We start from the raw sequence: 12636 nt of genomic DNA, 5'->3' as shown, positions 1-12636 counted from the left end.
TAGGTAACTAACTAACGCATACTTACGCCACTTACACCACTACACTTACACATGCAGTTAGGGACTATTGCTGTAACCGATTTGATAAGGCTCTATTACTCCCTTCAAACATGGCCAAGTGACGAGGCCAAGTTTGACAAGAATAGGGCAAAATGCATCGTGAGAGAGTGGCTTTGTAAAGATGTCAGCAATCTGGTGGTGAGAAGAAACAAACCGAGTAATGAGCAAGGGTAGTGCTATGCGTTCCTGGACAAAATGATAATCCAACACTGTGTTTCATTCGAGCATGGAAGATTGGATTGACTGACATGGAGAGCACTGATGTTATCACAGAATAAAACCGGTGTCGAAGACAAAAAATACTCCAATATCTCGTAGAATAAAAGAACCAAGTCAATTCAGCAGTAATAGAAGCCTTAGACTTGTATTTGGTTTCAACACTCAAATGTGACTGTAGACTGTTTCTTTGCACACCAAAAAATCAAAATTATCACCAAGAAGGCATGGACACTAGTGGTAGACCTTTGGGTAGTAGAGCAATCCACTCAATTTGCATCAGAAAACGCATATAAGTCCAGCGTTGAATGAGACGAAATTCGAAAGCTAACATCTAGGGTGCCAGCTAAGTATCACAAAATATGCTTCACTGCTCGAAAATGCAATGTGGGTTTCTCCATATATTCGCAAACAGTATTCATTGCATAGGAGAGATCTAGCCAAGTCATAGTTAAGTGTACTGTAAACCACCAACAATACTGGGATAGAAGGATGGATCTGAAATTTACTTAGTTGAAGTTGAACTAGGAATGACAGCCATAGGAATGGCAACTGGGCATGACCCCTACATATAGGCATGTGTGAGTAAATCCCTGGCATACTTGGTTTGATTTAAGAAAATACCTGATGCAGGACAACTAACCACTTGCTCTGAAAGCTCGAACTGATAGAGTGTGGCGGATCAATCCCTTTATCTTATAGCCCAGGCCCCACATCCCATGGGTTAGATCCTCGGCACCCCCCTTGTGGGCCCCACATCATATGGGTTCCGCCTCACACGAGCCACCCCCTCATATGGGCGGGGACTGCCTCACACGAACCATGGGCCACCCCACTCGAGCTCAGTGTGAAAATGTCCCTACATTAATCAGGCCTGGTGAGGAATCTCGAATACGAGACCTCTCTCTTTGATACCACTTTGATGTAGGATAACTAACCACTTGCTCTAAAAGCTTCAACTGATAGTGTGGCGAATCAATCCATTTATCTCATAGCCCAGGCCCTATATCTCATGGGTTAGGTCCTTATCAGACCCCCCTCATGGGCCCCACATCGCATGGGTTCTACCTCACACAAGCCAGCCGCCTCACACGAGCCGCCTACCCTGAGTTTGCCCCCTGCATCCCACAGGACACCCTACACGAGCCTGGTGTGAAATTGCCCCTGCATCAATACCTCTAGAAAAAGGGATGACTTCAATGCTCAAGAAATAATGATGAGGACCAAGGTCCTTCATAGAAATTTGTTTCCCCAAGTTACAAGATAAACCACTCTAAGAAGGCTGAATGAGCCCTTTGGTCCTTTTAATAAATTGGTGTCATTCAAAAAGAAGAAGAAAAGAAGGCTGAACGAGTCCCAGTGATAATAATATCATTTACGTAAAGAAGAAGACTAATAGTGCCATATTTGCATCTACATTCTACACACAAACATAGAAGAGTTGCCCAAATTGTAATAAAATCCCATGGACAATGGGTAGTCACTAAATCTATCAAACCAGGCTTGGGGAGCCTGTTTGAGGCTATATAGAGCTTTGCGCAATTGACAAACATGGGTAGGGAATTGCGAACTAACAAAACCTAGAGGCTGCTCCATAAAAACTAGTTCTTTCAGGCAGTGTACGAAGTATCGGTATCACTACAAGTTTCGCTGGCCAGGGATATGGAAACAATATTGATATTGCCGATAATATCGCTGATAACCGGAAATGCGGGGAAAAATAGGAAAAATGGTGGAATTTTCAGCGAAACTTCAGGAGATGTTAAAATGTCCATATTTGTATATTTAGAAATAAAAAAATTTGCGAAAAGAATGCATACATAACAAGTTTCCATTTAATGGGGCCTTAAAAGCATGTGTTGTAATAATAAATCAGTCCAACCATTCCATCCCGCCTATTTAATCATCCAACATTCTATCCAAATATCCATCGATATTGCAAAATATCAACAACACATGATATTTCACCAAGAAATCGACAACAATTGGAAAGGAAAAGAAAGATTGTGGTCTCAATATCGTGCAAGTTGCAATATCGATAAGATCGAGAGATTATCAATATTATCAATGACAAATTGAAAACTACATATAACCGCGTGCCCATGAAAAAAATTGAAATTTTTTTTTTTCTAATAAACAAAATTTTGATGATATCAATACGTTGGCGATATTATTGAAATATCGTTAATATAATTATTATACAAGCATTACCTAGAATTTACATTGTCGAAAATATTGGCGATATTGATGCATAAGCAATACAAGTGACACCTAGAATTTACATAATTGAAACTATTGGTGATTATATTAGCGATATTGATACATTGGCGATACTTAGCGATACATTGCTAATACCTGGAATTTTTTATACTACCAGCATTATCGGTATCACTACCGGTGTTATCGGTATCGCTGAGCTGGAGATAAAGATAATATCGGAGATATTTTGATAGTATTAGAGATAATTTGAACACTGCTTTTAGGTACCCATGTAGGAATGCATTTTTCATATCAAGTTGTTTAATGGTCCAACCAGAGATGGTGGCAACAATCAATATGGTCCCGGTTGTAGTTGGCTTTGTAATAAAACTAAAGGTCTCAGAAAAATCTACTCCATCCACTTGATTGTAACCCCTGGCAACCAAATGAGCCTTGAGTCTCTCAAGTGTCCCGTCTGATTTTGGTCTTGTACACCCAACAACACCCTACAACATTCATCTTAGGTCATTCAGGAACAAGAACCCAAGCAGAATTATGATGGAGAGCTTGAATTTCTTCTCTCATGGCTTCAAGCCATCCTGAGTGTGCAGTAGCAGATTGATAGATTTGGGCTCAATAGGTATAGAAGATGAATCGGTCACTAACGAAGTGAGAATTCTGGGCTTTAGAGTACCTGACTATGAGCGAGTGTTGTATGGATGGACATGTGCCACTGGCTGATCGGGAGTAGAAGGAACCATTATCTTTGATGAGGATGTAGGGGACTTGGGTACTGATGAAATTCTCTCTCATCTTGAACAGGTGTCGACTAGGCTAAATTAGGTGCCGTCAGTGGAGTATCAGATGGAATCTCGGTTGTGACAATATACCAACTAGAGATGAGGACGAAATAGGTACAATAGAGGTTGTAGCTGGCAAGTTGACTAACAAGTTGCTGTAGCCTTCAATGATGTGTCATAAGTGACCACCCAATTAGAGCAGGTGGAGAGCTCCCCCTAAAGCCGTACTTGGTTATGTGATGAATTAACAACTGCAAAAGGGAATTCTTGTGTATTAAAAATCACATGCCTGGAGATGTACACACAGCCTTGGGAGGGATAGAGGCATCAGTAATCCTTATGCTGTATACTATATCTCAGAAAAACACAGGGCAGAGATCTGGGACTGAATTTATTTGTTGCCTGAGATTGAAGGAGAGGGAAGCACTGAGATCCAAATACCCTTAAGGCCGAATAATCTTGCAATCTATTGAACTGATATGGAGTCTTCATTCCCAGTTTGATTGATGGTACTCTGTTAATCAAATAAACGGTTGTACTAAAAGCTTCACCCTAATATTTCTTTGGGAACCCAACTTGACCATATTATGATGTTTTCTTTCAGCTACTCCATTCTGTTTTGCTGTAGCTGGACATGAAAATTGACAATACCTTCTGAAGCCAAAATAATTAACAAAATTTTTACTTGTGAATTTGTCACCACCATCACTTTGAAAGATTTTGATTTTCTTTTCAAGTATCTTTTCCAACATGGCTTGAAACTTCTTAAATAGGAGAAGGAACTTGAATTTCGTTTTCATAGGGTAAATCCATGTAAATTGGGAAAAATCATCAACAAACACAACATAATAAGTGAAACCTTGGTTAGACACAGTGGGAACGGAACCCTAAAGATCGGAGTGAATTTTAAACAAAGGCTCTAAAGATGTTTTATTTATTTCTAAAAACGGAAGCATGCATCCTTTTCCAATTTGACAACTACCACATACGAAATGTGGTTTATTTCAATAATCTACTTTAATCAATTTCATAGAAGACAAAATTAACTACTTTATTTTGTGGATGACCGAGCCGCTGATGCCAAACTTCTTCTGAGGTCGTCCTAATTCGAATAGAAACTAAAGCTATTTTCCCATTTTTCAAAGAGTAAATTAATCCTTTCCTACTCCTGCTTGCTAGAGTCCTCCCGGTGCTCCTTTCCTTAATGACAAAGCCATTTGATGAGAATTCAAAAGTGCAGTGAAAGTCGTTTGTAAACTGGCTAATAGATAGTAAGTTTTTCTTCAATTCAGGGACAAGCAAAACATTAGGGACTGAAGCAGTATGAGATCCAAAATTTATTTTAGCATCACTCACATGAGAAACTACTGAGTACCATCTCCTATCATAATTGAATCTGGTCCAGAATAAGGTCGTATATTATATAACTTACCAGGGTCACCTGTCATGTGTGCATGATCTAGAATTGGCATACCAGTTCTCATTATGTGGATCTGTTTGGGTCACGGTTGCAAGGGCTTGAGGTATACTTTCAAGCCGGTAAGCATTATCGAATCGATGCCAACAACCTAGGGCTGTGTGTCCACCTTTCTGACAAAACTGACATTTTTCTTCATCATCAAGCTTGAAGGTCTGTTGTCACACCGGAGGTTATTGTTGTTATTGAGGGTGATGATTTTGTGGGTTGGTCCCCTTTGCTGATTTCGTCCATGGATTCCTTGGCCGTTCTGTGTTAAGTGCACAAAACCACTACCAGAGGAGTTGAATCCCTGCTATTTGTTGCCTCTATTTTGTTAGTTGTTTCTCTGATTGTTGTTGTTGAGACTGCATTGCTAACCAATGAAGGCAAGATGCTGATTTGTATATACCTGATTCTGATATCCCTGATTTGTGATTTCATGACGCTGAAGTAAGGTAATTAGTTCAGAATAGGAGGGAATTGGAGGTTTGAGCATTGATTTAATGAAATTATCGTATTGAGGACCCGGACCCTGCAAAAGTGAAAAAAAAAAAAAACAAACTGCTTTTTGTCGTCTATAGGTTTCCCTACAGGCACTGGATGGTCACAGATGTCGTTAAATCCACTGATCTAATCGGATAGCAAAGAATCACTTTTTAAGATATTCTGGAGCTGTTGTGTGAGTTAAAACTCATGGGCTTGCGATACTCCAGTAAGACACCTCCAAATTCTGTCAGTGGTTTCTAGTCCAACCACTAGACGCATGGCTTCTTCTGAAAGAGTGCTTGTAATCCACCCTTTCACTTTTTGATTTGAATTTCTCCAAGTGATGTAGTAGGCTACATTTGGGATTTCATTCTACATGTCAAAAGAGAGAATCTCTTTGTTCGACATAGGGTATTCTCCATCATTCTCCATCAATGATGCCCCACCTGTCCTCTCCTTCTAACATGGATATTAGTTGGGTTTTCCATGGCAAAAAGTTTGTTAAGTTGCAATGAAACATAGTTACCTACATTCACGATTGCAGTTGGGTAGGGATATGATGGAGATGATGAGGCGTATAATGGAAATTGTACGGTGGCTAACATTGAGAGAAATTGGGCTAATATTGCTGAGATGGGAAAAAATAAAAATAAAATAAATAAAATAAAGGCATAATGTGCACTATAGCTTCTAATGGCCATAAGTTTGTGAGCAGTTATCTATTTCGTGCGTATGATTTATCGTTGGAAAACTATGGATGAGTTCTACATGTTGTCCAATGCCAAAGGCTATTGACTCCTGAATGGTTTTCAAAATAAGTTCATTTTAAGGCTTAGTTTTGAGCTTTTATTCAAAAGTTACTATATTGTAGTAAGTTATGGTTTTAGCTAGTTTTACGGTGTTTTTAGGGTTTGGAGAGTCTTTAAATAGCTGAAAGTCCTTATTTGAGTCATGGGAACGAGTTTGAGTTAATTTAGAAATCGTTTGCTATTTTTAATAAGCTTACCATTTTCGAGAAGTTTATTATTTAGGATTTAGGGCTTATAAGTCATATGAAAGGGTTTTGTAATTAGAATCATCATCAATAATATTCATTTTATCTCTCAATTTTAGAGATTTATCTCCTTGTAGATTCAAGGGCTATTCTTGAGAAGTAGATAGTGATCTCTTCTCTTTATCCACACACTTGCTAAGTTATTTGGTATTAGAGCGAGGTCTTTCCTCGAATCATGGTTTCCAGTAGCAGATCAGGTGGTGACAATCCTATGGGCAATGTTTTGTGGAATCAACCAATGTCTAGGGCAGAGTTCGTGGCCTTGAAGCGGTCAATGCATGAGGTGCAGGTGGCGACGACTGTTCAATTTACTGATGGCTGATGCTATAGATTGCAAATATAATTGTGGTGACAAACGGCTCGTGACTGTTGAAGGGGCTGGCTGTTAGTCAATTTGTACCATGTAACCATGCCAAATCATAGGCCACAACCCCATGGAGGTAAGGTTTACTCAAAGAGCCAGATGCTTTTCAGTCAATCAGATATTGAAAAAGATAAAGATGAAAAACCTGAGAATAACCTCACTTAAGGACTATAGTGAATGGTGCTTAAGTAGGAGCAATTTAGACCTCTCGCATTGCATTAGGGTTTTTTCTATTTCTAGATTACTTGATGAATCCACGGACGGATCAACTGCTCCAGACGTACATCTACATGTATCATCACACCAAAAGGAATCCACGATTGGATTCTTTGATGGACTCACGAATGGATTGACAGTCTGTCTAGAAAAAGTTTCGATAGAGTTAAAACATCAGTTGATGGATGGCCCAACAGAAACAATTGATGGATTGGTGGTTATGGACAAATCTCACAAAGGAGGTGAGCACTTTCATGGTCATCACAACAAAGATCAATATCCTTCAACCTTTTCCACAATGGCTAGAGTGCATGGATCGAAGGCCGATAGTGACGGTAATAATATCATGGCTAGTTGATATTAATTGTGAGCGAGTAATCATAAATACATTGTATTCCACTGTCAAAGAAGAAGAGTGGACTTATGTAGATGAAGTAGTGCATTTTAAGAAATCCATTGTCAGATTACTTGATGAATCCACGGACGGATCAACTGCTCCAGACGTACATCTACATGTATCATCACACCAAAAGGAATCCACGATTGGATTCTTTGATGGACTCACGAATGGATTGACAGTCTGTCTAGAAAAAGTTTCGATAGAGTTAAAACATCAGTTGATGGATGGCCCAACAGAAACAATTGATGGATTGGTGGTTATGGACAAATCTCACAAAGGAGGTGAGCACTTTCATGGTCATCACAACAAAGATCAATATCCTTCAACCTTTTCCACAATGGCTAGAGTGCATGGATCGAAGGCCGATAGTGACGGTAATAATATCATGGCTAGTTGATATTAATTGTGAGCGAGTAATCATAAATACATTGTTACAAAGGAGGTGGAAGTCAACACCCTCGATGCGAGGTATTGCAAAGAAACAAGGACAAGTTTCATTTTCTGAAGTTCCATGATAACTATAAAGTTTTAATTCGAAGTGTAGGCTTTCACCATCAATTGTTGCCAAAGACTGAAGATGCACTACAAAAGTAGTCATTTTCATGGGCTACTACCATTATAAACTCAAGGATGGGTTTAACTTTTCAAGTGGTAGGACAAGTCAAGGGAAATTGTATGGTGGCCAACATCGAGAGAAATTAGGTTGTTTGGGCTGAGAGCAGGCGAGAAAAAGGCATAATTGTGCACTATAGCTTTCGATGGCCACAAGTTTGGAACTGGTTAGGATCACTAGTTGAAACAAAAGTCAAGGGCAATCACATGGATGATTAAGATCGAAAAAAATTGGGCTAGAAAGTTTGATCCTTCTGGCACACATTTTAACTTCCAATGGCTCTAACTTTTCTACTAGTTATCTGTTTCATGTGTATAATATGTCGTTGGAAAGCAATCATCGAGCTCTACATGCTAGCTAATGCCGAAGGCCATTGGCCCCCAAATAGATTGCCAAATAAAGTACACTTTTAGGGGTTAATTTTGAGTTTAAGGTTTACTACTTTTGTAAGTTATGGGTTTTAATATTTTAGGGTATTTTAGGGTTTGGAGAGTCCTACCAGAGCTTAAAGTACTTATTTGAGTCATGGGAAAGAGTTTGAGTCGGTGTAGAAGTTCTTCACTATTTCGTGAAAGTTATGAATTTAGGGTTTAGGACTCTTGTAAATCAATGAGAGGGCTTTGTAAACAAACTTTCATCAATAATATGATTATTTTTTAAAGGGATAATGGAAACTTTATTAAAAAAAAGCCAAAAAGGCCAGCTAAATACAAGGAGAGCTATATACAAAAGAGGAGTAAGGACTATATACGTCACCCCTATTAGACAGTCCCTATATATACACAATTACGAAGTATCCCATCCCTTACTTGCAGGAGAACAATCTTCCATTGCAAGACAGTTCATTGCCCATTCAATAACCGAGTATCTCGCCTTCGAGAAGAGTTTTATTAATAATATTAAATTTGATCTCTTGTTTTTATCAATTTCTCTTTCCTAGTGGATACAAGGGCTACTTTTTAGAATAAAACTGTAATCTCTTCTCTTTTATCCACGCGTCCGCAATGCCAATGATATTTCTGTGTGTGTTTAGAATGTCAAAATCTCTTCGAGAAAGTCGTTACCTTCACAAAAAAAAAAAAATCTCTTCGAGAGAGTCAGAGATGGATGTGCTGCTAATTTTTTATTTTTTTAAAAAAGGATAACTAGAAAATATATATTAAATAGGGGGAAAGAAACAAAACAGGAACGGACTCTGCTGAGATAGCAGAGAACCTAGAAACCTAGAAATAACAGATTATCTTCTTTCAACCCGTTTACATTGCCCACCCATTCAAAAATCAATTTTTTTGCCCTGCACCAAACAGCTTGAGCCGAAGCCGACTTGTTGTTGAAGCACCTATCGTTTCTTTCCTCCCAGACTGACCACCAGATTGCAACGATTGCCAACCTCCAAATGCACTTTTTGACTTTCCCTAGCTTAACCCCATCCCAAGACGTCAGCTGATTGCAGTCAGAAAGCGGATTGCACCAGCTGATGTTGAAATGCGACAGGAATTCAGCCCAAATTTGGGAAATAAATGGGCAGTGCACCAGGAGATGGTCCATTGATTCCTCGGCTTTCATGCAATAGAGACAAATGTTGACGATTCACATTCCCCTTTTCTTCAGATTGTCTACCGTAAGGATTCTATTTTTACCAACAAGCCAGCCAAAGCAAATGATTTTGGGGGGGGGGGGGGGGGGTGGTGTGGTGTACTTCCAAATAAATGGGGCAGAGGGGGCTGCTGAAATAAAAGGAGGGGCAAGTTGGGAATAAAATGACGGGACCGTAAACACGTTGCTTTTATCGCGGGACCAAATGAGCTTATCTAGAGAGGATAAAACTAGCATAGCTTTGGAGATATCATTAAGAAGGTCCACATACTCAGAAATCTCCCAGTCGTTAAGGTTTCTGGAGCATTTAACGTCCCACACTATGTTCGTATCAGTAACAGAGAAGCAGCTAGCCACAGTCACATTTCTTAGAGGGGCTAGGCAATAAATGTTCGGAAACCGGATTTTTAGAGGCGCTTCTTCATGGCACAGGTCTTCCCAGAAATGAATCGACAGGTCATTTCCGAGCTCAAAATTGATGCTTTTGAGCATTTCCTTTTTAGTACGCATGATCCCCTTCCATAAGGGAGAAGCTCTATATACCGACGACTCTCTAGTCCACCACCCGCTTGGCGAGGACCTGTATTTGCCTTTAATGATGGAGTTCCAGAGGGTACCTCCTTCAGTCCCCAATCTCCAGATCCACTTGCCGAGGAGGGCCTGGTTCATAATCTTCAAGTTTTTGATGCTAGCACCACCCTCTTGGAAGTGTTTGCAAACCTCTTGCCAATCAAGGAGATGCAGCTTCTTCTGGTTATTCTTCCCACTCCACAGAAAATCATGCCTCAGCTTATCAATGGCCGCAAGCACCGAGGATGTGCTGCTAATTATAGCAAGTCTTCAGGGAACATGCTTGTGGGCATGCATGACAGTGGCTAATGGGCACTTTGTAGGCTACTTTAGGAAGCAATTCTATGATTTATTTTTCTTGAAATAAGAAGTCCACTGGGTTTGACCTTGTCAAAAGGCCACTTGACTCCAATTGGATGACCCAAAAGGAATTATATTTGGCAATATCAAAAATCCCCAATGAAAGTTAACAGCCATTATTTCAGTTCATTCAACAGTTGTGCTATAGCCATTGGCTTGCTCCTGATATGTTTTGCAATGGCTGATCTTTGCTAACAGGATGTGGTTCTGTGAGCTAGTGAGGGGGCCTGCGGACGTGCCAACGTGGCACACGTCTGCAAGTTCTGGGCCATTCATCACGTGGGGACCACCCTGAGCATGTTCTGGCTCAGAATTTGGTTGGGCAACTCATTGTCTGGGCCATAAGTGCACAAGAGAAACTGGTGTTTAGAAAAAAGGACCAGCTTACCTTGGATGTTGAGAATTTTACTGTCATTTCCATCCTTTTGATGATTGCATGCTGTATTCTTCCTGATTTTTCATGTTTGTTTTTTTGCTTTTGTTCATGTCAAATGTTTCTCTTACTTTGCATTGACCATAGTAAGCGTAAGTGACCCTACCCTATCTTTCTGTTGGTTAAATTTTCACTCTTTAGAAGTTAGGAATTTTGGGTAACATCAGAGGAAGTACCACCAAGAACTGCTGTCATGATTGCACAGACTAACTTAGATGAGAACCTCAAAGAGAGGGTATCTGAAGATAGCTGATGTTGTTTATGATATCTTCTCAGGCAATTTACTTAATATAGATGATCCAGTTTTCTAAGAGCACTATAAGTTATAGTGCTCCTAGCAGCATTGGACCATTGGGCGGCCAATCAACTGATCTGTCTATCTAATAGCTCCCCCCACGCACCTTTCATAGGCTACCATGTAATAATCACACTGATTGGATGATTCTAACCATCTGTTGATTAGTCTATAAAACGGATGGTCAAGATCATTAATGGGAAAACAGGTATATCAACATTTTGAGCCCTCCAATTGTTTGTGCCCATCATAGATTTCTTGCGGTTATCAAGAATCTCTTCCATAAGAGAACCCTAACCATCCCATCTGTGGCTTGGAAAATCAATGACTACAGAAGAGAAGGTCAAATTATGGATCGATCTTATCCTATGACGCATAATCTGAACCTCATGGAGATCTATTGATTGGATTGTCCCAGTGTCCAACTAGGAACAGTATAACTTATAGTTCCCTGAGAGTATTGGATCATTCTCTTTATTAAAAGGCTATAAATGTTAATGTTTAAGATACATAAAAAATTGAAATGCTGGGACAAGGCTATGATGATAATGATGATATAAAAATGCGAAGTATGGTTCCATTAGTTGGTGAAGGTTATAGATATGTTTACTTGTGAACTATATCATTGATGAAAAGTTTAAAAGTAATGAAATGATTAAGATGCTAATGAATATTCTTAGGTACCAACAAAACTTAAAAACTCCTACATTTTGGAAAATTTGAATATTCTTAGGTACCAGCAAAAAACTCCTACATTTTGAAAATTTTAAGTATTGGGTCCTGTATGGCATGGCATCTCCATTTTCTTTTGTTAATTAACAACCGTATTAGAAAAAGCAACATGGCAATGCAGAAGAAACATCTCGCAAGAGGTAACAAAGAACCAACTCATAGTCTCTACAGGAGACAAAAAATACATTTAAGGAAGAAACAAGATCCTTAATTTCACTACTGAGGATTCAGATCTCGAATTATCATTGGGCATTCAGTCTTCTTACATGCAATCTAATTTTGAAGGCCATGTGGAAGCTTTGATACAAGTCTCAAATCTGGTTATCTAAAGTCTTGGCCAACAGTTTCTCTGTTGGGCTTTTGTTATGAAATACTAGTGCTAGTAGCTGGGAGCTAATCATGTCGATATTATCTATATATTTTGAATTTCTTGCACTCATTCTCTTCTGGCCTTGCAGCAAGAGTACATTCGTGGAATCAGTGCATGGAATTTTAATCTGGAGGATTTGAAAGCTCAAGCTGCCATTGTAAGGAGGTTCAATTTTAGTTAGATATTAACACTTAAAACCATGAAAAATGTCTAGAAATGGTTCATTTTGGTAGCACATGGAAGTACCTCAAATTGACGATGATTGTCTATGTGGTGATTTCATGGGATACCAGTTACCATGGAAAATGAATTCTGAATGGTGAATTCTGTTTTCCTTTTTCCTGCCCTGGAATATTATTCCTTTAAGTTTCAAGGTACTTGAAGCGAACAAAAGATTATGTTGGCAGAAAGGC

The 12636-nt window shown here is 39.3% G+C and overlaps 1 protein-coding gene across 5 annotated transcripts in view; it reads left to right on the top strand.

The window, feature by feature from the left end:
- The window catches only part of LOC131237711 (serine/threonine-protein kinase BLUS1), a 43904-nt gene that overhangs the window by 16139 nt on the left and 15129 nt on the right, over positions 1-12636 (top strand). For all 5 annotated transcript variants that reach the window (XM_058235636.1, XM_058235635.1, XM_058235632.1 and 2 more), the window contains exon 10: positions 12312-12380. In XM_058235636.1, coding sequence (XP_058091619.1) covers positions 12312-12380 — 69 coding nt within the window. The remainder of the gene's footprint in view (positions 1-12311; positions 12381-12636) is intronic.

Source organism: Magnolia sinica, chromosome 2 (genome assembly GCF_029962835.1).
Source record: "Magnolia sinica isolate HGM2019 chromosome 2, MsV1, whole genome shotgun sequence".
Classification (NCBI taxonomy): Eukaryota; Viridiplantae; Streptophyta; class Magnoliopsida; order Magnoliales; family Magnoliaceae; genus Magnolia; species Magnolia sinica.
This window is presented reverse-complemented; position numbering and strand designations above follow the sequence as displayed.